General features: G+C 40.4%; 1 protein-coding gene across 6 annotated transcripts in view; it reads right to left on the bottom strand.

The window, feature by feature from the left end:
• myt1la (myelin transcription factor 1-like, a) overlaps window positions 1-26110 on the bottom strand; it is a 65194-nt gene extending 39084 nt beyond the window's left edge. Inside the window, exons 1-5 of one of the 6 annotated variants that reach the window (XM_067482375.1) lie at window positions 25556-26110; window positions 9473-9578; window positions 8039-8093; window positions 7431-7464; window positions 2566-2628 (exon numbers count right to left, since the gene is read on the bottom strand). In XM_067482375.1, coding sequence (XP_067338476.1) covers window positions 2566-2628; window positions 7431-7464; window positions 8039-8093 — 152 coding nt within the window. In that variant the 5' untranslated portion in view covers window positions 9473-9578; window positions 25556-26110. Of the gene's footprint in view, window positions 1-2565; window positions 2629-7430; window positions 7465-8038; window positions 8109-9472; window positions 9579-25555 lie in introns of those variants that run through there. The other 5 variants (XM_067482374.1, XM_067482376.1, XM_067482377.1 and 2 more) reach the window with 5 other exon arrangements.
• Between the last annotated feature and the right edge of the window lie 969 nt (window positions 26111-27079).

Genomic DNA, 27079 nt, shown 5'->3' with positions numbered 1-27079 from the left:
AGTTGATAGAGCAGTTGCCAAAAAACAGACAGGGTCACTGGTTCAACTCCCAGAGTCTTTTTGTTCACAACACTAAACCCCCAAGTTGCCCTAGATGTCTTCTGCTTATTTGTAAGTGGCTTTGGATAAACATGTCTGTTAAATGACAATAAGTGTATTAAAAAGTTGCAGTAACTGCAGGACACACCACAACAACAAGGCGAATAGGTGCTTGCTGACATCCGACCATCAGCTTGGTGCATCATGTTGCTAATTATACATAATAATGACCTACTGAACCTTCTAGCTTGTGGAGCAGGTACCTATTGGCCCATAGCTATGGTGCTGATGAAAACTGATAATGGACATAATCCAAAACAGGTGATTCTACTGTAGACACAACAATGTCGAGAATGTTCTGACTTAAAGGACAGATGACGATCTTAGTAAAGTTTAGACACAAAAAACGAAATGAAAACATTAAGTAATTTTGCCCATGCTGCATTCTCCCCGTCTGCTGTAAAATCAGACTGTCATGAACTGTTGCGATCAGCTGATGAGTAACTGAGGTAGTAATTCAGCCGTCGGCCTCCCAGAAACGAACCATCAGACGACCTACATTCTCTCTCCTAGTCTGTCTTTCTCTCTTTCCTTCTGTCACTTTCAACAGTTCAGTCATTTCTCTGTGCAACTCTTAATCAGAGATGACTAAATAAAAACGCCCTAATGTCACTGATGACGTTTAAACCAACCCTGTCTCCTACAATTTAGCTTCCTATTTAACTAAACTGCAAATGCGATTACATTTTGTTGCAAACGTAATGACTTAATCATTACGTTCGGATGCAAAGGGTTTTTTGAATGACTGGAACCGTACTTTCATTAAGGGAAAGGGAGCTGCCCGGAAGACTTTCAAGCCAAAGCCCCAATTTCAGCTCCGAGTCTTGTGTTTGGTTAGTTTTAGGCAAGAAAACCACTGATGTTAGAAAAGGGGTAAGAGGGTTTGTTTAATCTAATCTCATCTTCTTGTTCTTCCACTAACATTATGTCTTGTGGTTTTAAAAAAAAACAAAAGTGTGGTTTTCTGGTGCTTATCGAAGCTCTTATTTTACAGTTTGATTCTCTGTGCGCCTGGTGCTGAATTTACCATATTTGTGCCCTTTGCAGCACCATCAGTCTGCTCTGCCAGCGATTCACCATCCTGCCCTTCTCATTATCTTTCTGTTACCTCAGGCGTCAAACCACCGCTGTCCTGAGCCATGCAACCTCTATATTCCAGCCTCCCACACACGCACTACAATCTCTAAACTGAAAACAATACCGTGGAGATACTCCAAATAACCTCAAAACATCTCAGCCACTGCTTTGATTTCATAATAGATGTTTAAATCGGATTTTCTTTTTTTATTTTACCTAAATAATGAAAAACACTTCAATTTCCTCCTCCACAGTCTTATATTAAGGTTTCAAATGTTATTTTCTTTAAGTGAAAACCTCAGTGATCCACTTTTGCTTCAATGCAGCTATAGCACCTCTGTTGGATATATAATTCCCCTGTTTTTGTAGCTCTACATATTTTCATTGATCTCAGGAAAAATAAAAAACTGGACCAACATACAGTATTTGCATCAAAACAAATACAATGGTTACATGGAGACTTAGTTCTTGATGAATTCCCTTAAAGTCCATGTTTAAATGTAAGTGTAATGCCTGCAGTTTTACTCTATAGAAATAAAGAGCTTTGACATTCAACACGAGCTGAAATGAATTGTAGAGAGCGTCACTTTTTGCAGCAGCCCCCCTGTGTTGCTAGTAATTCACTGTACCCAAAGGCGACAAAGATCTGAGGCAGAAACCATCCATCCTGCAGAGCTCCAAGCCTTCAGGCTGCAGAATGGATGGTTTCGGTCCTGCCATCGGTCGGTGTGACCTGGGAACTTCACAGCTCCACGCTTGACCTGATTGGTTTCCTATCTGTGGTCCTGCCACACAGCGGCGAATGCAGCGAGCTGGAGGCTGCGAGCTGCAGATGGAGGAGGTTTGAAACCGTGACGCATTGCTCATCTATTGTTGGTGCAACTTGGTTTTGAAGCTGCTGAGTGAGATGTTGGAAGCCTACAGGTCAAACTGTGACCAGACTCATCCTTTTATTATATTTTATTTTGTAATATATATATATATATATATATATATATATATATATTTTTTTTTTGTTTGTTTATATTTGCTCACACACATGCACCAGTTTGTCTGTACATACTGTATATATAACACTGTTGTATTTGTAATGACAGCGAACTACAGAACTTGACCTAGTTATGTGCCACAATCAGTGGGTATTGCCTCCTTTTTGACACAATACATCACATGCTGTGTTACAGCATAAAGTGTAGGGCATCTTCAGACCCCGGCAACACTAATTCAGTGTTGCTCATCTATTTGATGAGTGTTGCTGAGGTCATTCAAAACTCACGTCTATGCTCAGCTTCAAGGTTCCTTTTGAAAATGTTTAGTTTTTCCCTCACAGCTACCTACTGCAACCTAAAATCCACATAATACACTGTATATTTATGTTTGTGTACATACCTGCGATGTCTGGCATACTTCCCGCTCACGTGACCACTGCCATCACAGCCTGGGGTGGGGCAGCTGAGAAGGAGACACACACAGTAAAAACATGCAGCGCAGCAACACATAAACTGCAGGCGTATTGTGAGGAATAGGGCTCTTGCATCCACCTGAACTTGTTTTATGTCTGTTTGTAGCTTTTGTCTTTTGTCCACTTTTTCCAAAATGTCTACCTATATTCCGACTACGATTTGTTACCACGACTTTGAGTCTCCATTAAAATCCAGGCTGGGTTCAGGTACTGTCATTCACTTCAGTGAGGCACTGAAACAGTGGGGGTGAGACACAGGGGGCTTTGGAAAAAAGTTGCAGCTTCATCTGGTTTAAAAAAAAAAAAAAAAAGGAAAGTAAAATCTGGCTCTTTTTAAAATTCATAAGGACCTCATCCATTGTCGGCCTGTCAAATACAAAGAAGCATACATTCTTGATAGAATATGTCAAACACTGCATTTTTTCCTTCTCCAGAGCTTCTGTTAAATTTAAGACCTTGTGAGACCTTTTTATACCTAATTTAAAGCAATTTGATACTTGTTTTACCCTTGTACTAATCAAAATTTTAAGGTTTGATAGAAAAGAAGCAGAAAACAATTATTTCCTGTGGCAGGAGAAGATAGATTACAATAGAATAGAATGAGCTTCATTAGCCAATTTTAGTGTTTATTGGTAAGTTTATTGGTTGTTTTGTCTCTTTCTGGTTATTTTTTATCTCTTCATAGTAGAGTTGTGCTGCCTTTTGGTAATTTGTTTTGCCTTTGAACGGAGATCTGTGGCTTTCCAGCAGGAACTATTGACAGCAGCCCCCTGACCTTTCATGTTCTGTGCTAAGTAGGCCCACTGTGTAATCCATCTATATACCCAGGCTTACGGTGCGATTAGCCATGGGTTCAAAAAATATGAATAACAATGAAACATGGTTAAACTCGGCTGAGATTTGTGTAGTACCGGGTTTAGAAGAGCACAAGGTGAAAAACTGCAGGAGTTAAGTAAAGTGTTTTTCTATAGTTTTAGGCACTGCAGTGGATTTCTGACAGTCCTAGGAAGGATGTAAAATAAATGTTAACATTATTTTTAAATTAAGAGCACATCAACACATTTCTTTCAAGCTGTTTGCAGTCAGCATCAAGTTCAAGTGTTTCTGTCTAGATATTAATTTATGTATCGTGGCTGCAGTCGGCAGCAGAGCTCTGAGTCACGCTGCTCTGCCCCGAAGACATGCAGACCATCAGCCAACGCACGCCGCTTGGCTTTAGGGATTCCACACCCACGACCTCTGACCTCGAAACTGCAGAGCACCACCCACCCTCCACCCAACATCAGCTAACGCGCCTGAAGTATAGACTCTGATACTGCACGCTAAAAGAGAGAGAGCTGCACAAAGATAGAGATGAAGAGTTAACATCACGAGTGCAGGGAGGCAGAGGAGAAGAACAAAGGGGTGGAGAGAGGAGACAATGACGACAAAGGAGGTAGAAAAGATGGGGAGAATTAAGGAAGAAGAGGAAAGGACAGAGGAAGACAAGAAATGTAAGGAAAAGGAAGAGGACTACAATAAGGAGGAAGAATAGAAAAGGGTGGAGTAAAATAACAAGGGAGGGGGATCAAAGAAAAGTGTGGGAGGAGAATACAGAAATAGCAGGAAGTGGAAAAGGAGGAAGAAGAGAAGAGGGGAAATAAAGATAGGCACAGAAGACATAGAAGAGGTAGTTTGTTCAAGGTGAGGAGGCTCATCAATCAGTGTGGGAGCAGACACCGATAGTGTTGTCTTATTGATCCCCGCTCCGTTTGTGTGTCTGTCTGTGTGTGTGCGTGCAGTCTTCATTCCCTCGATACAATGTCAAAGACACTTTCCAATCATGGTAAAATTCTCACAGTGCATCACTGCAACCTTAACCTTAGCAAACGTCTCAATCAAGCCTTTACATCCTCCTTTTCTCAAAACATTTGTTCCTCTACTGACACCTGTTTCCAAAGCAACTGAATCCTTTCAGGAAGTTTCTCGAGTCCTCGAATATTATCTTGATCTGAGTGCAGAGGTCTGTCAACATCCTGACTGAATGCAAATAACAGCAGTACAGAAACTCTTCTAATTGTCTACTGTAAGCGCAGAGGGTTTTTCCTACAGACTATGGGGGTAAATGTTTGCAGCTATACAACACACTAAAACAGAAGGACAGGGTCATCCAGCTAAACCAATCAAATCTTTTACAAAACATTGGCCAGGAAGCATTTTCCTATAGACAGTAATTGAAAACAGAGCAACTATACAGAAAAATACACTTTTTTGTGCATCACAAACCCCAATGAACGACTATGTCACCTTTATTGAATTCATTTGCAAAAAGAAAAGTCGTGTCATTTTATTTTATTCCCATTTTCGTGTTTAAACGCTCATATGTTCTGTGTGTGTGCAGGATATCCAGGTATATTTTATGCTTGGAATATAGAAGACAGATTTTTCAGATATTGCAACAATGAGCGACACAGAATGAACTGGGGGCCATCTTGCAATTCAATATCCATTTCAGGGCACAATTATTCTAACGTACATAGGTACAATACTGCTGGAGGCTTGCTGGGTTATGACTACACGACTATGACTATGCACTTTTGGCCCGCGTGAGTATTGCTCTGGGATGATTTTAAAGTTGGTTAGCATATTACTTTGGCCCTCTTGCAAATACACAAAACTGGCTTAACATAACTTCTCGTTAAAAGTAATAAAATAAAAAGGACAGAAGATGTTGGCTGGTTCATGGTCTGTCAGAACTAAAACTAAACATATAATTATGATCATCTTCTGGGGGCCATAGTAAAAATGTGGTCACCCTCAGTCACCACAACATGACTCGAACCGGAGATAAAGTTGATATTCAGCTGTAAGCCGTGATTCCCTCTGAGCTGACAGACATGACGTGTTTATTTACTGTAGCCATTAAAAATTAATTTATGGAAGACTTTTAAACTTTTTTTTCAAAATCTGCCACATCACACCACAAAGATAAATTAATTTGTATGTTTATCCCTGCAGATTAGTAAGATTATCGTGATGAAAAAATAAAACTGATAAAAATATCCAATGGCTGCTCATGCTGTACTTATAGCATTTCATATGCAATTTACACTACGAGTCATTACTGCTAACTTCAAAGATTGTCTGTCCATGTCTTTCCCTGGGTGCACAGCGCTCGACAGCACCCATTACATTTAAATTCTGTGTGAATCATGCTGAGTTTTCGGCTCTTCGGCTCCCACAATGCAGACAGGAAAAGTTGTTTACAGTAAAGCGCTGACCTGGATCAAACTGGGTTCAGCCATAATCTGCTCCACATTCCAATATTTGTCAGTTTTACTAAAGCAGATTAAGTGAAACAGAAACCCCCCCCCCCCCTTTTACACACACAGGTAGCAGTGATACTCAGCATTTATAGGCAGCGACTGCTGGCGTGTTTCTCCAATAATGACATGAAACATTAAGTAATCAAAGTTAAATTAATATTTGGAGGAATTTGATTGACAGTGTAATGAGCAGCTGAGTAACATAATAACACGACCCACTGCTGACCCACTGCTGTATGTTAAAGAGTCATGATTTTCTGTGAGGATTATAAAATACATCTACTCACTTTGCCTTCATGTTTAGCTCCTGCTTTAAAAAAAAATCCAGGACAGCTTTAAAGTTACTGCCAAAACTGCAAGCTGCCCTGATGGGTTGGTCCATTTGGGTTTCTGGGGCCATTTTAATGAAAAGTGAGTATCCCACATACAGTACTTAAGGTACAATTAAGACTATTTATTGCAGGACCTTTACATACTTTGTATGTTTACCTTTAGGAAGCTGAGTACTTCCTCCGCCTCTTATTAACACACAGTTGTATACCTCACTTTTTATCTGTCACACTAACTGTCGGACAGTTTAATAATGTGGCTTGGTGGGTTTGGTGTCCCTGTAAATGTCCTCAGGTTTGATGTCACCTTACTGGGCTACTTGGGTTGCCCATGAGGAGGCTCTGCCTTAGAGGCCAAATTGAAAAAGCAAACGCATGTCATGCACACGCAGGATGTTGTATGGATCCTCCTTTTGAAAAACTTTAGATCAGAGCTGCTGCCATAGTAGATCAGTAGAGTTCGGACGCACGTTTGCCTAATTTCCATCCCAATTCCAAATTCGGACTTTTTTTTTTTTTTTATTGTAGCCACAATAGAAGGCTTGACCACATACCTCCCAGGATGGAGGTTCCATCCTTTAACATTTAACACAGTGGGATTTAACTTCACATTCTTCATCAGTATATGTGATTCTGGGTTCAACAACTTTCAGGCGTCCTGTCCATAAAAGTCACACAAATCTGTTGCAAAGCACAATTAATGTTGATCAAACCTAAAGAACAATGACAGAGTTCTTACACTCATTCTTTGGTGACTCAGTCAAATAGACCTGTTTGCATGTGTCCTCATAAAAAAGCAAAAAGCTGGTTTACTGTTTCACAACCGAGACAGAATGCAGTCTTCTGAGTCTTAGCTTCCACTGTACAAAACTCCAGTAATTAAACACTCCTCATTTTTACATCATCACTGCCCACCCAAATGTTAGAGTCAACCCTCAACTGTCACCTGTGGCGAGCAACACACTGGACCCCACAAGCCACAGATACAAAGAATTACAGGACGATAAGTGAAAATGTGATATAACTCATAATTATGGGAAACGTCTCTCTTTAATGAATGCAAGGCACCTCAGCGTACCAAAAAGCAATAATTATGTAAATACAAATAATGATGGATGTACCATATTTGGAGGTGTGGATTAGCAGAGATTTACCTACCTGAATAATTCCTGTGTTACTGCTTCCACGGCGGCTTCACAAAGAGAACAAAAAGGTTGTTATAACCTCAACAGCCAACAGTCAGACATTTACTGAATTAACCGTGCAGTTTGTTACAGGTAGCATTTGAATTTTGCACAAATCAATAACGTTTTAATAAAAGCTATGCTAATTAAATATGTGATTTAAGGAGTGGACGGACAAACTGATACACCCTCGCTGGCCACTTTATTAGGTACACCGGATTAGAACTGGCTTGGACCTCTTTCTGACCTAATAAAGTGGCCGGTGAGTGAATGTCGGTGTCAGAAATATCAACCTGTCAATCACTTTGTGTGTGTATTTGTTGATCTGATTTTTTTTTGTACATACTTAGAAAGTGTCACACAACTAAGCAAATACAGTAACAGTTACAGTAAACGCAAATATTAGTGTATACTGCCCCAGTATTTGTTCATACTGTAGTATGTTGCATACCCACGGATATTTTAACACGTGAACATGAATTAAACTAACAATGTAAAATAATTTCAGTTGGGTGAGATATTTCTATTTCTTCTTATGGACAGTGATTCAGAGAAGACAGAAACAGATAGATGGGCTCATACCTCGGACTCCTTTGGATCGTGTTCGATGGCGTTTTTCAACCGCATTCACCTCCATCTGTAGGGGAAACATATTCATCACTCAGAAAATGTGTTATTGTTCATTAACATTACAAATGCTACAGAAGCAACCGCCTGGAAAACCACAAAGAAACCACAGAAAAGCATCAAGACAGCTAGCAAACACCACAACTGATGAGTTAAAAACCCGCTAGTTGTCACACTTAGCAACTGGCTTAAAGTACTAGCTGCTCAGCAACCAGCTAGCTGCAACTTAGCGACTGCTTTGTACAATGTAGCAACTAACAACCTACTCGCTAAAAAGCAACTGTTGACCAACAATTAGCTTTAGCTCACTATACCTGCAACAAACTGTTCAAACTTCTTAACTACGTAGCTTCCACATAGCAACTGCTTTGAGCAACTCAATAACTACCTACAGTAACATCCACCACTAACCAGCTGCCATTTATCAGCAGTTTTACACAACTACTCAGCAACCAACTAGCCAATAGCAACCACTCTGAATAACTTGTACTTAGCAACCAAGTAGCCACCTCTTAGAACAACTTAGCCCCTTGAATCCCATTTATGACATTATCTGTAGAGACGGGTGCTGTTAGTCAATAAGAAGCTGGAAGATACCAATTTACTTTGTCTTCCTCAGCTCCACCCTCATATAAAATGGTATCTCCCAGCTTCTGACTGAATGAACACACCTGATCCAGGTAATCAGCAGTGGGGAGAGCAGCCTGTTGGGAAACAAGCAGGGCACAGGCCTTCAAAGTCTAGTGATATTCTAGACTTTAGTCTAGTGAAAACTCCGAATGGAATCACTTGTAACACCCTGGCAATAATTAACTACTCACCTCCTCATACTGGACACAGGTAGGACCTTAGTTTCTTTGAAATGCTGCAAAATGGACAACTAGCATTTGCTGTGACATAACTGAAGAATAATTTTATATTACAGCCAATGTTATATAATTTTTTGCTGAGTTACTAGCTTTTGTCGTAGCTTTATTAGTCCTCGCTTTTGAACGCTAAAGTTTCATGCTCTCCACTCTCTGAACCATAACTACTTATGTATTTCTCTATTTGTTTAACGTCTGTTTAAAAATTGGGTAACATACAGTTTGTCCCATCTTTCTGAACAAAGCATGTTTCCTGCCCACAGCAGCTGAACATTCTACTACTGTTGTTCTCCTTCATTAATTCACACTTGGGATAAACACAAACCTGACATTTAGACAAACGGGAGGCCTGACACAGAGGTCACAGTAGCACAATCGCCAGCATCTTTGCACGAGCGTGGATGGTTTTTGCTTTTACACTTGACCATCATTGTTGCTTTTGTATTGTGCTGCTTTCACGACAGTTAATAGAAATGACTCATAAAGCCGCAATTTATTAATTTTAACCCTTGTGATAATGTACCTGGTCGGAGCTCAGCGTAGCAGCACCTCGATCTGTTGCTGGTCTTGTCGCTGAAGAGTCTTTGTATCCAAGCTAAATTTCAGAGGCCTTCTTCCAGAGTCATGATCTGCAAAAACAACACAGCAACTTCACAGATATTGTAGGTATCAAACCTGCCAGGAACTTTTTGTTCTTCTGTTTGAGCAAGACACTTCCCATGACATTTAAACATTTGAGCAACTCCTGTTGAATCCCATCTACACATTTTACCGATATTTACAAATGTGACATTTAACTCATTCAGTGAATTAGGAGTTTCTCCAGAGAGATAATTCAGACTCGCTGCTAAGCACATTTCTGTGACCCGCAACTTAACCTGCAAATGACGCCTAATGAGACCAACAACATGGATAAAAGAAGTCATTCACGGCATTTTCCACACCATTCGAAGGATACGTGTTTGTGTACTGCACTAGACGAAGGTAGAATAACATAAAAGAGAAGACGTGAAGTTACAGTGGATCATCAATCAACAGTTAGCAGGATTTTACTACCCATGACTGTGATACTTTATTACTCAAACTTGCTTGCCTGTTTTTAGGTAGCAAACAACTTGCTCGTTAACAGTTTTAACCTAGAAAGCAATCTTGAAATTATGCAAATAGAAGTGAATAGAATTTCAATTTATTTTCTGCATTTGTTGTCAATACAGTCCATGAAACTGTCTTGGTTAAATCAACTCAAAACAAGCTACTTTTTGCAGGTATTTTAGATACTAAAAGATTCAAAATTGTGTGCGGGACTCAAAAAAAAATTCAATTCTTGTCAATTCTTAAAAAGCTAAAATTGAGTTTAGATTCCAACTGTAATAAGAAATTCTCATTTGTTCCTCAAACGCCTATTTTATTCCTTAGTAACAGCTGAGGCTCATTATAAGTACTGGAATATCTACAGCCACAACCCAACAGACAAAAAAACGTATCTCAGAAACAAGAATGAGAATAACCAAGCTGGTGGTCATAACAAAACCATCAATATATAAATAAAAAAGAGATTCATATGTTTCTATATTGAGCACAGCAAAGAAGGTATGTAAAAACTGTAGTGATTAACACATCCCAAAAACAATTCACAACAATTATTAGTCAATTAATAATACATTTATGAAATGTCATGATCGCCATTAATGTAAGTATCAAGCGGGATGGCCGAGTGGCTAAGGTGTTGGACTTAGGATCCAATGGACATATGTCCGTCGGGGTTCGAACACACGTCCTGGTGGAAAAAACTAATCAAAATGGGGCAAATATATCTCAGTTAATCCACAAACCATTGGGTCAGTGGTTTGGCCAAGATACTGCATTATTTTTAGAGTTCCATTATTTTTTACCGTCAACTCACATGTATATTTATGTATGTTTTCTTAGCTTGGATAATTGTTAATTGAAGACTGATGGTCACACAAAACAAGACATCTGAAGATTGGGCTCATTTTGAGTTGAACTCAAAAAGACACTAAAACAAGACCGGAACGACAGCTTGATGATGAAGAAATGAACAGAGCGCTGTGCATGTGCTCTTCTCTCCTCAGCTGCAGTGCAGCTTGAGAGGTTGGCGGTGGTTTGCAGCGTTAATATAAATGTAAATTCTGGACAGCCGCGCCTGAACTCCCAGCCATTATGTTTCCACAGCATATCGAGACCGGGTGCATCTGAGGTTGCCACTCCACTGAGCATGCTCCAACACACCCCTCACATAAAACAGACAGTCCCCTCCTCGGTCTGCTGTAAAACGCTCAGCCGAAGGAAAAAAATCCCACCTCCCTGGAAACAATACGATTGAGTGGGCTGTGTGTGATTGTGTGTGTGGCAGTGTGTGAATGTATGTAAGCGTGTGTGCAGATGATGGACAAATCTCATCAAAGAATGTGCCTTCATGAATGTGTGTTTTATAGGCTGTGTGTGTGTGTGTGTGTGTGTGTTCTTGAGCATTTTTGGAATGTCGAAATATTATGGAAAGTTGTGCTATTTTAATTGTGTGGGAACATTTCGGAAGGGCAGGTGACTTTTGTTAGGTCATTTTAGGTGGGGCAGAGCTTTTTCCAAAAGTTTGAAAAGTGAGTACATTTAAGGGGGAATATAGGCATTTTGGAATATTTGGAATCAAAAGAAAACCTTTGAATACATACAATGTCATGTTTGGTAATTGGGCATTTTGGAGAAAGTCAGACACTAATGTCTAAAAAGTTAGAACATAAGCATATTTTTGGAAACTTGGATATTCACTCTCAACAGAGCAGATATTAAACTTTGGAAGTTCTGCAATGAGGTTCACCGTTGTAACAAATCCGAGAATTCGAGCTATTTCCGCTTTATAAGTTTCCGAGTATTCTCATTTAGTGCGATTTCATAACAATGTTTTCGAGGTTTAGTGCATTTGCAGAAAGTGAGGACTTTTATGGAAAGTGCACTGCCTCAATTGAGGGGAAATGAGGAATTCTTAGGAGTGTAAGGTCATTTTTGAAATGTTACAGCATTTATGAAGATTGGGATTTGGGGTTTGTAAAAGTTTTCAAGGGCATTTTGGACAACTGGGTGTTGTTTGTGCTAAGAAAGGTTTTTAGGAAAAGAAAGACATGTTTATGAATGGAGGGTATTTTTTTTTTGTACACTAACATTTTAAGAATTAAGCTTTGGTCACAAAGCCTTGGTAGGAATTGGTTTAAATCATATTTAAAGGCATTGGGTGGAGAAGGGTTTATGTTAGTGAAGGTCCTCACATGAATGACAATATGATCACATGTTGGCAAATTTTAATAAATTACAATATTATTGTGTGCAATAGGAATTGAAATATTTTACACTAACATGACTATTTCTTATTTTAATATAAGGCAGAATTAACCTGATTTATTAAAGAAAAACATAAGAAACAACCTTGAATAGTCGGGTTGTGCATGTGTATGTCACAGTGTCCTATATGGCTGCATTGCCGCTGTGTGGAGTGGAGCATCCTGCTGTTTAGTATTCAGCCCGACGCTCAGGCTGTCTGGTACAATATGATGCAGAGCTCCTCTAAACTGAGACCCACACATCAATATATAAGCACGGACCTTCACAACTGCACAAAAACACTCCACCGGAGACATGTACATTCACGTAGACTAAAGCAACAGTGCAGAGGTTTGCCCATTTTTGTACAGGAGGCTAAAAATATACACTATGTACCTGTGTCATTTCCCATACTTCAGCAGACAGCTGGTGGCTGTGGCCATCGCAGTACCGAACTGATGACAGAAAAATTATGTTTCTCAAACGTGTAATTTCATAAGCACATCTTGTGGCAGTTACCGCACAGCAAAGCATGCAGATGTGACACAATCCTTAGTTTCCAGTATGTACAGTAGAAATCTTGGGGGGTTTAATCATGCGTATGTCACTTACCAGAACGACCAAAAGAGGTTATAAAAGGCACTTGTATTTAAGGTGCATGTGCTAACGGTCATGGTAAGTGCTGCAGAGACTAAAGTAATGTTGCTATGGTTACCTGTACTAAAATGCCTTAAGTACAGATTAAAAATGATGGTTAAACTAACCAGGAACATGTCTAAAGATACCTCGTATGTATGGATGGATTACTGAGCGGGTCTACAGGGCACTGCCCCGTAGGGCCCCTAGGAGCCTTTGAAGTTATTGTTCATATTTCCTGTGTGAAAGAGATCATTTAAGAGACAAAATGACCATAAAGAGATGCACAGCAAACCCCAAAAAAGATGCAGAGCAACTCAAGCACTATGAATGATCCAAAAGAGATGCAACATTTACAAAAAACTACTAAAAATGGACACAAAATTAGGCTTGTAATTGATTTGACAGACACCCGCCGTCCAATCTATTTGTTGTGGTATAAACGGTTGATTCATGCATTGCTGAACTGCAATGGATGGAAGTAGCTTATGTTATTGCGTATTACACAGGAGTTGGTGAAAAATGTTACATTAAAATGATTTCTATTCAACTGTTGACCATAAAGTCGGAATAAAATATTTGTGCGAAAGTAATTTGACGATTTATTCTTGATAAAGTCTGTATCTTCTCAAAACTCATAAATTGATCAACCTCTTCCAAACATATCACTTTAGAAATTAAACCACAATCAACATTTTGCAAAAACAAATGTCTGAAAACAAACGTATTTGAACTTCGTGGGCAACAGTGTACGTTAAGGTTAAGATACAGTTCTTCACCTCTGCCACATTTACATTCAGTCAGAAGCTTGTATCCAAAGCAACTTATAAGCAAGCAAAAAACCAAAAAGTCAGGGTGAAGACATTTAAAGCCAAATTGTTTCTTCTCATGGCACAATTGTCCCATAGGGGACACATATTTTTAATACCATATGATGTAGTGAGAGAATTCTGTCTCCAGCTGCTGTTTTGAATATTGGGAGTGAGGCTGCAGAGTGTGCAAAGTTATTTAGTTCGTTCTACCGACGTGGGACCACTGAGCTGAAGGTCAAGGATGATGTGGGTCTTAGTCTTAGCTGACACCCTGAGAAATGCCTGTGTATGGGGTAAATCATAGAACCAGTGGTCCACGCAGTAAACAAAGGGGATATTGTGTGAAAATGAAAGAATTACTGGATCTATAATGTGTCATTAGTGTCACATGACACGTTACACTGTCTGGCCAGAATGAAGAAAACGAGTCAGTAAGATGACGAAGACAGAACCTGAGACTTTCTCTGTTAGTCCAAGCTCTCCACCACCACCTGACAGGCAGAACTCACACTTACTTTAACATAAACAGGTGTAATTTGGGGTCTGACCATTCTCCTGGATCAATTTCTTGCCAAAAACTGTAAAATAAAAATGTCCCTTAGAGGTGAAATAACGTACAGACCATATTTATCCACTAACTTAAGTCCCCTAAAATATTCCAGACTCAGGTCTGGAGAATTTGCTTCTAACATTCAAATACAAACACTCAGAGGCAAATGTTTGTGAGCCCAGACAAACACACACACACACACACACACACACACACACACGCACACAGTTGCCAGGTGAGGTGCATATTTGCAGCAGAGCCAGACAGCAGCTCAGTGTTTTATTACAGCAGAGAACTTTTATCAGGCCCAACAAACAGAAACACCTGGTGTGTGATGTGACACTGCAGCACACAAACCAAACAACACACCTGAACTGAGACTCAGAGAAAGGAGAGGGGGAGGGGAGGAGAGGGGAGGGGGGGTGCAATGCCGCTGCAGTGCTGTCTTTACATGACAATTTTGCAGATTGTGTTAAACTACTTACATGTGCAACACACAAAACTGAAATGCATCAAAATAGTTTTCTACAGTGTCTCTCGACTGAAATATTTATCCCGAAACACGCGGCAGAAATTTAGGATGTCCAGAGGATGAATCCTAAAGTCTCTGGGGATCTCTTGACCCCTGATGTAGCAAAACTAGCAGGTCGAAGTTATTCCAGAGGTGGCACAAATACTCACATAAGTGTCCAGGCACTGCAAGTAGAGATACCACTTTAAAATCTTTGCTCAATACTCTAAAATGTAAAAAAAAACACCACTACTCACAAAGCAAATTATGCATTCTGAAACATTTAAGTTTATGATTTTTGTTAAACTTGTGCCTTTATAAGTTTTATGCAAAAATCCAAAATGTTCAGGCCTTGTTAAGTTTAATTTCTGCACAAAGTCAAGAACAGAACTACTGAATACTTATTCCACTAGTATAGCAACTTCACCAGCTGCTTAAGAAGCTCTAAAGCATTTCACTGGGTTTCGCAAACAGAACTGCAGTACAGCTTGTCTGTCTCAACACGGTAAACTAACAGCAGTTACGCCTGGTGCGAAGGCCCCGACTCTCTCCTGTACTCAGGCTTCAATCCTGGTTTCCATGGAGACTGGACCGATGGCGTGATTAGCCATATCAATTAACCTGTGACCAGTCACAGACAAAGCCTCAACAGCAGCAGCTGACTGTGAGCTGCAGATGCAAACAGACGTATGAACCTTGAGATAAACCCAATGGGATGGATTAATTTACACTGGAAGTCAATGGGAGACAACATGTATGTAGAATCACACAGGAATATGCAGGTAAAATAACTTTGGAAAACAACGAGAAGGTAACGTTCAAGTGACTGTATAAGACCCTTGTTGTTGCCAATGTCTGTCACAAATATTAAGTGTTTTTAAGATATTCTTGAGAGTAACTAAGCGTTAAGACTTTAGCACAGTCCTCATCAGTTATCTAAAAACAGCTCTAAACCACAGACATGTTTCAACCTCTGCCCACCTGCGAAGGGTTTATATAGTATCTGGCGCAGTATCTAAGAAGTTTTACAAGTACAAGTACACAGAGGCAGCATCAGGCCCTTTGCCCTATACAACATTTCTAATAAATCTGAAAAATGGAAAACATGATCACCAATGTTGTTTTTACATTCATAAAATTCAGACCATAAAGATGGCAAATAAATGGGAAAAAGTATTTGTACCCTTGAGCTTTTTTTCGTTTTGTCAGGTGAAAGAACCACAAATGTAAATTATCGGGATTTTGTTCGATAGACCAACACAAAGTGGTGCATAATTGTGAAGTGAAAGGAACAAATAAATATCTGAAAAGTGTGGTTTGCATTTGTACTCAGCCTCCTTTTCTCTGATACCACTAACTAAAATCCAGTGGAACCAGTTGTCTTCAGAAGTCACCTAATTAGTAATAGAGTCCACCTGTGTGTCATTTAGTCTCAGTATAAATCCAGCTGTTCTGTGAAGCCTTCACAGGTTTGTTAGAGAACATTAGTGAACAAACAGCATCATGAAGTCCATGGAAAAACAGCAGACAGGTCAGGGATAAAGGTGGTGGAGTAGTTTAAAGCAGAGTTAGATTATAAAAATATCCCGCGCTTTGAACATCTCATGGAGAACCGTACAATGTATCATCCGAAAATGGAAAGAGTTTGGCACAACTGCTAATCTACCAAGACGTGGTCGTCCACCTAACCTGACGGGCCGGGCGAGGACAACGACCATAATCATACAGCCAGAGCTGCAAGGGGATGGTTTAGGTCAAGGAATATTCATGTGTCCAGTTATGTCCAATTGAGAATCTGTGGCAAGACTTGAAAATGATTGTTCACAGACGCTCTTCATCCAATCTGACTGAGCTTGAGCTGTTTTGCAGAAGAAGAATGGGCAAAAAGTTTCACTCTGTAGATCTGCAAAACTGCTAGAGACAAACCCCAAAAGTAATTGCAGCGAAAGGTGGTTCTACAAAGACGCATGAGGGCTGAATACAAATTCACGCCACACTTTTCAGACATTTAGTTGTAAAAAAAAAAAAAGTTGAAAACCGTTTATCATTTTATTTTTCGCTTCACAATGATGTGCCACTTTGTGTTGGTCTATCACATAAAATCCCAATAAAATACATTGACGTTTGTGGAAAATTTCAAGGGCTATGAAAACTTTTGCAAGGCACTGTCTGGTTTTCTAATTATTTTGAAGTATGCACCCTAACAAACGAGAAATCCCAAACCAAAAAAAATAAGTCTTATCCCACTTTTTCTGTTACTTCTCGTGTTCTTCCGATTTCTGCATTTCTGTTACTGATTCACCGGCAGGGTATACTGCTAATGACCCGACTGTTGCCCTCTAGACCCTGTAAATGTGGGAAAGTGAAGGGGCCACTCTGTAGATTTTTCCGCCTGGACACAAATGCACCTCCGGCCTCCTATCCCCCACTCATTGAAAAAGGTCTGTGGAATCATGTCAGCACTTCACAAGAGATAAAGTCCACTGCAGCCCTCAGACCATCATCTGTCAGAATATATTCACCTCATGACAGGAACTCATCCCACTGAAGATCTGCACAAAGTCGTAGCTGTAAACACCAAACTTGGATTTCACTCATGGCAAAAACCACATGAAGGTTGATCTGTTTCTGTTGTAAAATAACTGCAGCTCTGTATAAAACAAGCCACCAGGCTGAAAATGAATCAAAATGAACAGTAACTCCTCAGCTATTAATCTCTGAATTGTCATCAGTTTAACACAATCATACATTCATCTGAGAGAATGTCATAATCTAAACATGTTAACCTGAATGTGTATTCACTTGTTAATAATCAGGAGTGTGATCGCTTGGTAATTGAGTCTGTTTTTGTTCGGATGACTTTGGAGATCTGATTTGGTTGACATGACTTTAATATTGCACCACAGCTATTTGTGCGGCAGTTCATGTATGGAAATGAATAAAGGATGACTGCATTTTATCTGCATGTGGCAGGCAGTGCAGTTTCTTCAAGGCCTGTGAAACTATGATGAAGACATGAATGAAAGGGAAGATTTACAAGACAAGGTGAGGCCAGCCATGATGTGGCACTGACAAAAAGACAAGAGGGGGAGCTGGAAGTGGCAGAGTTGAAGATCCGGTGATGTTCACTGGGAGTGACGAGGATGGACAAGATTAGGAATGAGTATATTAGAGGGACATCACAGGTAGGACGGCTTGGAGACAAGGTGAGAGTTAAATAATGTAGAGTTAAATACAAAGTCTTGTTTGTGCAGATTGTAAATGAGAACTCTGACCACTCACTGCATCGACGTGATGCTTTTATTTTGGCTCGTTCATTTTTCACCCTGCAGATGTTTTCGACCAAAAAGAATCATTGTGTACTTGTGTGATCTGTCATTTTGTTTGTGTAGTTTGAATATGGCTCTGTAAATGGGTGATTTAGTTTTGGGGAAATTGCAAAAGGAGAAATATACATGTCTGTATTGTTGCATCTTTTTTTGTATTTGCAGGATTTTTCAATCATCACACTGTTTGTTTTGCAGTGTGTTGAAGTTTCTGTGCTGCACTACTTTGGTCTATTATTGATGAGCATATTTCTCATTTCCTGAATTTTTCTAGACTGAGGACATTTTCACACCTGCAACTCTGAACCGAGGCTTATGTTTTGGTTAAACTGTGACTATTTGATCCAGTTCATTTGGCTTCATGTTGTAATTTTGCAAGCTTTGCATGACCCATTGCTTCGTCCTGTCATCATCGCCTACATGGGTGTTTCTTGCGGCATCCCACACTTTGATGTACTGCTGCCACTGCTTCTTCACTTTTAAGTAGCATTGCTCTCTCATTCCCTCCGAACAAACACTACACATTTCAGCCTTCTTCTATGTTTTTCCGTCTTTAGTTCCTCCTCGGGCCAAACTGAAATTAAGTATCTTGTCTCCACCAATCCCAAGGTGCTCCCGTGGCTCAATTTTAATTTTGTTCCAATTTTTTTCTTTTTTTTTTTTCTTCTGTAGTTTATAGGGTGACGATAACCTACCTCAACTTATTGTAATTGGTCTTAAGGTTCGATCCACGTAAAAGCAGAACCATGAATCGGTTTGATCCAGACTCGGACCACCCCTTTTAGGTTTCGGAGGTCCCATTTAACACCTGAACACCAAACTGAAAAGGTCTGGATTAGACAAAGTACAACTCTGTCTAGATCAGTGGTGCAAATTTTCAACCAGTGGATCGTATTTTGTCGATGGAAAAAATTTGTAGTAGCTACATCTGGGCCTTTTGGGGATTTAAACCTGGTGATGATGCAAATGATGGACACTGTGGCCACTTGGCCTCTTGCCCTCCCATCATTCACTTGTGTCAGTGCAGAGCAGGAGAGCCTGGAGGTGTGATTGACAGGTTGAGGAGGGGATGAGGTCGGTTTGTAAAGCTTTAATCGTCTGTAACAAGCAGACGAGGCAGGTCGTCAGTGGCAACAGATCCACAATCGTTATTCCTCCTTGAATTAGTGTGCGTGTGTGTGTGTGTGTGTGTGTGTGTGTGTGTGTGTGTGTGTGTGTGTGTGTGTGTGTGTGTGTGTGAGAGAGAGAGAGAGAGAGAGAGAGAGAGAGAGAGAGAAAACAGAAAAGAGTCAGTCACAGCTGCAAATCTCAACCTATCCACTGTGATTCATGCAGATATTTGATGAGGTTTTAATTGTTGTAAAACCTTCATGCAACTGCAGAAGGAGCCTCCCCTGCACCAATATGGCTGCCACATTGGCACAGCTGCCAGTTTGTGTCTATATGTATAGACATATAGACACAAACTGTATGAGGAGCTCAAAAGGTCAGAGGTCACAGCAGATGGAGGAAAATTAAACATTTTTCACTAAGCAAAGCGCTGAATTGGTCCGTCTGCCATTCACAGGAATAATTTTACACACACACACACACACACACACACACACACACACACACACACACACTGCATGAAGAAAAGGGTCCACCTCGATGAATCACTGGTAAAGTGAGAAAGTGTACCCTCAGCGTGTGCGTTTTTTATCCAATGAGTCATTCAAACTTCCAAAATATTTTTAAAGATGATGCTTTGAGCTCTGTGTGTGTGTGTGTGTGTGTGTGAGTGAACATGAGTGCCGTTGATTTCCACTGATCAGAAATGGACAGTCAGTCAGAGTCGTGTCTTGGCTGCCGCTCAGGTTTAATAAATCTCAGACAGACAGGTAGTTCAGATGAGGTCTCAGTGGTTCAGTCAGTCTCGTTTCTTACTGGATCAAACTCAGCGACATTTCCACGGGTAGAAGCTCATTTTGGTTTTTAGAACAGAGGGGCACTGTTGTAGCAAAAGTGTGTAGACAGTTGAACCTAAATCTGTACGTGTGTGTGTGGTCAGACAGTCAGTGTTCATATCACAAAAATACAAGTGATTAAAAGTTTTGCTAAATAAATGTTTTAAAATACTCGTATGATACTTAAGTAGAATCTTGAGGTGCTGGAGCATTTTTCCTCCACTGCATTTTGGGGGAGTTGTGGTTCTTTTTGCTCTAAACTTGCTCCGTTTACTAAACACCGGCCGCTGCCAAATTCGGTTTGAAGAATCAAATTTACGCTCTTGCAGGATTCGCTTAACTGCAATGGATTGAAGATTGTACCTACATTTCAAATGTGCAGTTCGTGACAGGGGGGCCCAGCTCATGACCCTGAAGTGAACTAAAGCTCATTGGTTCCCTGTTGTAACACTAGGAAAGGTTTCTGAAGGCAAAGACCTGCAGACGATGGAATCAGCATGCCGTATGCATTTGAGTCGGATATAAAGTTTTAGTTTTATTCTCAAACGATGTAAAAGCTACTGCTACATGTTCACAGCATCCGGTAGCGGACGCTTCCCAGTCGGCTCGCTGTCATTAGCTGGTTTCCATTGTTAGTCCTTCCACCCCGCAGGGTTCACAATTTGGAATCAGGGAGAACTGGAGCCAGTCGGGAAGATTAATTCACGTCTGTAAACTCCTCACACTACAGGATCATTTGGGCTGATAATTGGGGGGATTAATATTAACATATTAAACATAAAAACAACAGAAGTGTCAACAAGTCTGCAGATTCTTATATAGTCTGACCCACAGAAGCCTTTGTTGAAACTGCGCCCTCACATACGGGAGCAGACATCTGTTAAAATCGTGCCCGTTTTGTGGCAGATGCTGTCCTAAAATGGTGGGGACATTTGTCCCAAAATGGTGGCTGGTGTAACATTACAGGTTAGTTTAGAGGCAAAGACATCGAAGTCAGATTTAGGCAATAAATAAAGATGGTTAGCTTTATTTAAAATGTTTCACTGCTTCGTCACATGGCTGGAAAATGGTTTCACATTGGATTTAAACTCTGGTCTCCAGTGGGAAAGTTCTCTGCTTCAATGCAAATGTGTCTAAAAATCCAGCATGACGTTCAGTATCTATGTTGGTACAAAACAATGGCAGACTTAACTATAAAGTCTGGTGAACTTTCAGTCCAGTTCAGAGAATGTGAAAAGACTTCCAGGTGTATGAGTGGAATTTATCTGGTATGACTGCTCAAGTGTAAGTTCAACCTGTGTTTAATATCCTCTGTCACACACACAGTTGGTGTGTGTGGGGCTGCAGAGACGAGGAAGGTTTATTTTGTCCTGCGGTTATGAACGATCACCGGCCTGGCTCTGTCTCTGCAGAGAGCAGACAGGAAATAAAGCAGTTTTTCTTTCATTACTTTTCAGCTGAGTTCACCTGATGTCTTTGTTTACACAGCAAAACATCCAGGAGAGAATCTACTGTGATTCATGCAGAGGTCTAACACAGAAAGTAGACTTTGTCCTGACTGCACACAATCTCCACGTTTGCCCCAAACCACACGGGCCGCACGGAGTTTAACCAGAACAGTGATTCCCAGTCTGCCGGTAGCAAGTTTCCTATGGCACAGTTCAGGAGTCGGGAACCACAGCACAATAAAACCACCGAGGACTGGCTCAGAATCAGGGGCCACTGAGTGATGAGAACAGAAAGGTAGAAAAGCATTTGAAGATAATTGAACTAAATCCTGATTCCAGATATAAGTTGTTAAATGGACAAAATAAACCCATAAATGTTTCTTTGATATTTGGTTTACAAAATAAGTTATTGCATTTTGTTGTGGTTTTCTTTATTAGAACACAGAACAAGGCGGCACTGAACTCATTCTCCTGCAGTTACAGGACTGGACAACTAAACTGCATTTGTGTCTTGGAAATGTTTTCACTGGTTGGATTATGTTGCAATGCAAAGCTCTACATTTGTCAGTAGGCTGGACTGACACATCACAGACCCGAGTACGACTTCCGGATTCTGTTTAGGCACCAACAGCACTTTGGTTCCTTTGGCTTTGGTGCCAGAAAGGGATCAGCGTTTAAGCCACATAATAGAATTTGACTTCATTGATTACATGCACTGTGGTTTATGAAGCGAAATGAATCTTATACGTGATTATTTGCTGTGAAAGTATTTAAAATTATTCTAATTCAAATACATTTTGGCAGATAAGGGAATCAATGAATAACTGACAAGTTTAGAGGGCATTTGAATTCAGTATCAGAACATTTTTTCCATAAGAGTCAAAAATTACATTTATTTAATTTAGAAATTAAAGAAAAAAAGGCCTCAGCATTTCATTGGTTTCTCATGTGGTTTACACATTGATTCCTGTCCTGATGCTCAGATCTGTGCCAACCTCAACAACTGGGGTTTGGCAGTTTGATGATTCAGGGTCTTGTCTAGGGACATAGGTGGCCCCCCCTCTGAGCCGCCGCCCCCTCCGTACCAAAAGATGAAGGGCTTCTGGCTTGTATCTTCAGGGGTCACCAAAGCTGGACGAGTTTTTCCTGCCACAAAACCCCCATGTTATTCGCGCTCGGGACTGGCACCAGGGTGGCCCTTGGTTGCTGGGCGGGGCCACACCAGGTGGGGTGGGATTTAAGCCCGCGGCCCTCTGCATCCCAACCCAATGCTCTACCACTGAGCCCCCAGTCCCCCTTGACACCTCCTCCTTACCACTGAATGCAATTAAATCAGTGTTCATTTTTTTTAACTCATTACCTTTTCTGTGATTATTTAATTGAAATGAACACATTATTTTGACAGCCCTCGTTTAAACCTCCTGCGAGTGAAGTCACACTTACGTTTTCTGTGTCCTCTAACCTGAACCAACTACTGCCAAAGTCTAAATACAACCGTTAAAGGGCGACCTCACCAATTTTCAACTTGCTTTTATGGCTTTAGCTTAGAGTGTAAATGTACATTAAAGCTTTTAAACTTCCTTCTGACTTATATACTGACCCCAGACTAAAATATTTCTGTACCTGGACGGGTTTTTCCATCATTAGGAGTTTAGATGATGTCATCTAAAGGAGGAGGAGGAGGATGATTACAAACTCCATAGCAAGAGTAATGACACGACATAATCTGAACTGAAGGTTCCTCCAAGTGATGTCATCTGGAGGCATTTTTTCGCTAAAAGTAAAGAAATGTTTGAAGACAGGGAAGCCAAAGGGAATTTTAATGGCATCTGTGTACATGTACGACCCAAACTTCACTTGACTACAAAAACATACAGCTGGCTGTAAATTAAATCATTTTGAGGAAACGAGTTTGTTGGGATTGTGTTAGTGCATGAGAGAATAATTCAACCGCTGCTGTTTCTAACACTGTTTTTAAAAAGAGTAAAAAAACAGGACACAGGAAATTACATCTAATTTTCAAAATAAAACAAAGCAGCTAGGTATGAATAGTAAAAATTCAAAAATCATAAGCCATCCTCTATTCCATTTCTCCTGTATATACACATGGAGAATTCAAGAAAATGCTGCCATGAACTTTTAATCATACATTTAAAAGTAGATCGGGACAAACAGCAGCTTTATGAACCGTCTCCTGTCTGTGGACATCATGTCTGTGCACTCTGAAAGTCATAAAGATTCATAAAGTCACTTTCTCAGACACAAAGTTTGGCTCATTCTCACAGTAACTCAGATTCACTCAGTGTGTGATGCAAACTAAAAACAAATGGAAACAAAATCAAACGAGCAGCAGACATCTAGAAAGATTCATAACAGCAGAGTCACATTCACTCGTATGTTTTACGGGACCAGGACGCCGTCTCTACACACACTTGATTGTCCAGGCTCCTCTAGGGGACGTTTCTTCACTGAGCCAACGTCCAATCAAACTTTTTTGTCCACAGTGTTAATGTCCTCACTATAACTGAATATTTACTGTGTGGTGCAGTGATCAGACATTACTTGCAGTACTGCACTTTTATCAAGTTCTTGTCTCTAAAACGTCTTTTAGTCCAGATGTTCACTGCTGCAACACAGCCACAGGAATTGAGATTAAAATTTAGGCCATGTTGAGATTTGTACCAGTGCAAATTGTTTAACGCACTTTAACAATACTTTTGTTTCACTTTGGACTTTGTGTTACCAGTGTACGTCATCCTACATTTATGTAAGAGCTGTACTTCATCAGTTACTGTGCAGAGTCAGATTAATAATAAAACAATATACTAAATTACTTATAGGTTCATCTGAGATGAGATTAATTAAATTAAAATTAGCTCCCCCTTTAACCAGCTGCAGCACTAAATATACCCCAATCATATAATAGGCATCATTCTGAAAGTCTCACTGATAATAATCTTTGTACTTTCTGCAGCATCTTGAATGCAGGACTTGCTACTTGGACTAAAGTAAAATATTAGCTTTCAATGAGGAGGTGGATTAAAAGTAATTCAAAGGAAAAACTAAGTCGATTTATCATCATAACTGTTTTAATATTCACCTGTGAATGAAAACTCATCATATGCTAAAAGTAGCATTGCATCCATTCTGAAGAAGTATTTGCTCCTATAATTTACTAGTATTGAATCATTTTACATATGTTTCCCTGCTTTTTTGTTTTAGCTTTGTATATTAGACAGATATGCTGCATGTCTACAACATTATTCCAGTGGATACAGAGTGGATCAAGTGAAAAGAAAAGGTGCCATAAGGTCACTGCAGATGCACTAATTAGCAGCACAGACACACTCCAGCTCACAGTGGAAACATTAGAGCAATATTACAGCAACACTGACACCCTATAGAAATATAAAATATTATACACAGTGGTCCCAGGCCTCATTATTCCACCCTATTAAAGTCTATACATTCAATGTGCAGGCTTCATAGCACCCTGTAGGACCATTACGCAAATATTACAAAGATATTATGGAACACTGGGTGTCACACATAATAATACATGACTGTCATAATGAAACACGAGCATAAACATAATCAAAAGGTGGCGTAAGGTCACGATGCTCAGTGGGGGGGTATCAGAGGAATCTAAGGCACTGCAAACTAAATCTAAGGCATGAGACAACAAAGGCACGCACACCACAGCAGCAGAGAAGCGCTGCATAATGACAGGATTTCTCTTTTTTTTTCAAAAGCAGATTTTACAAGGTCTAAATGGAAAACTCAGCCTCGGAGCAGCGGAAGCGTGACTGACACGCTACAGGAGTGTTGGAGCCATAAAGGCGCATTCACAGACGCTGTCAGAGCCCGAGATTATTACAGGAGCGCGATAAAAGACTGTCACCAGGACCGAGCTGTGAAACAACGGAAGCATGACTGTCACACTGTGGGAAAATCAGAGCAGCATCACGGAGGCAAACGGAGCGCACGATGCGCACAAACGAAACCCGCAGAATGTGAGAGCAGAAAGAAAAAGAGACAACATACTGAAATGGCGATGGTGGAGACTCCTCTATCTCTGTCTCTTCTTCCTCCTCTCCTCTTCCTCTCTGGTCGGAAAGTCTGCAGCCTCCTTCTCTCTCTCTCTCACTCTCTCTCTTCCTCTCTCAGTCTCTGCTAACGTCTCTCCGCCGCGCTCTCTCTCTTTTGTCGCTGTGATATTTGGCCATGCCTTCACTGGCGGAGAGCAGGATGGAGGAGGAGGAGGAGGAGGAGGAGGGGGGGGAGGCCAAGACAGACAGGCAGGAGGGAGGCGCGGATGATGATGACGATGATGATGCTGATGATGAAGGTCGTGGAGGGAGAATCACACACTGCAGCAGCAGAAGAAGAAGAAGACGGCCGGTTTACTTTTCTCTCTCTTTTTTTCACTCTTTTCTTTCCCTTTCGTCTTTTTTTACAATTTATTCATCGGGGACGCGCACGCCAGCACTGCGATGCGCACGCAAAATCCGATATAGAGGCGGCGGGAGCGCGCATACGCAGGCTCCAAACGTGGCAATGCGTTCAGCATCTCTCTCTACCACGCATCTCTCCCTCTCTGTATTTCTGAATTAGTTCCAGTAATAAAGTGTGTGTGTGTGTGTGTGTGTGTGTGTGTGTGTGTGTGTGTGTGTGTGTGTGTGTGTGTGTGTGTGTGTGTGTGTGTGTGTGTGTGTGTGTGTGCGTGTGTGTGTGTGTGTGTGTGTGTGTGCGTGTGTGTGAGTCTATAGGCGTTGAACTGCGTCAGTGTGAACATCAGGAGCAGAATGTTAATTTTGACTCCTGTTAGTATCAATACGTCATTTTCTGATTCTTTCTTAGCAATAAGTCGTTAATTACTCACTGAACTGCAGCGTCAAAGTACATTCCCTCTACTGTACTTATAAGGTTTTAAGGTACTTTAAAGTTCTGACAGCTCAGTTAAGACACGAACTGAGCAGAAAGAGATGCACAACAAGTCAAAACTAATGAGCACAAACCTGAATCCCAGAGACCCAAACTAAAACTAAACTAAAAAGAAAGAAACAACCTACCACAAAAAAATCATCTAACAATAGATACTTTTACACAACGACTATGTTTTTGGTACTTTAAGTCTATTTCAACACTGGTTGAGTTTAGCATTTTACTACGTGCAGCTCCAAATTATAATGGAAAACCTTGTTACATTTTCTTCTTATCCCCATTCACACTTTTTCTTATTATTATTAAGTCTTTCATTTCCAGCTAAAATCCAGATGAGATGAGACACTTTAATTCATACTTAGACATCTCTGTTGGTCAGAACTCTGGTTCCTGGAACTGTTGGATAATGTCTAAAACTGCCAAGAAAAGAGAAACGTGTTCAGTCCCGAACTGACTACAGTCTAAAAGTGTAAAAAAAAAAAAAAACCCATCAAGCCTTTTGAGTTATGACAGTGTTTGGTGAAATTAAATGGAAGCAACAAACTATATTGTGTAGAGGGAATTAGTGTTTCAGCTACAAATACTTTTATTTACCATCCATTTGATTATTAACGCAACACTTTT

The sequence above is a fragment of the Channa argus genome, chromosome 17, assembly GCF_033026475.1.
Source record: "Channa argus isolate prfri chromosome 17, Channa argus male v1.0, whole genome shotgun sequence".
Taxonomy (NCBI): Eukaryota; Metazoa; Chordata; class Actinopteri; order Anabantiformes; family Channidae; genus Channa; species Channa argus.
Note: the sequence above shows the minus strand (reverse complement) of the source record. Positions and strands in the feature narration are given on the sequence as shown.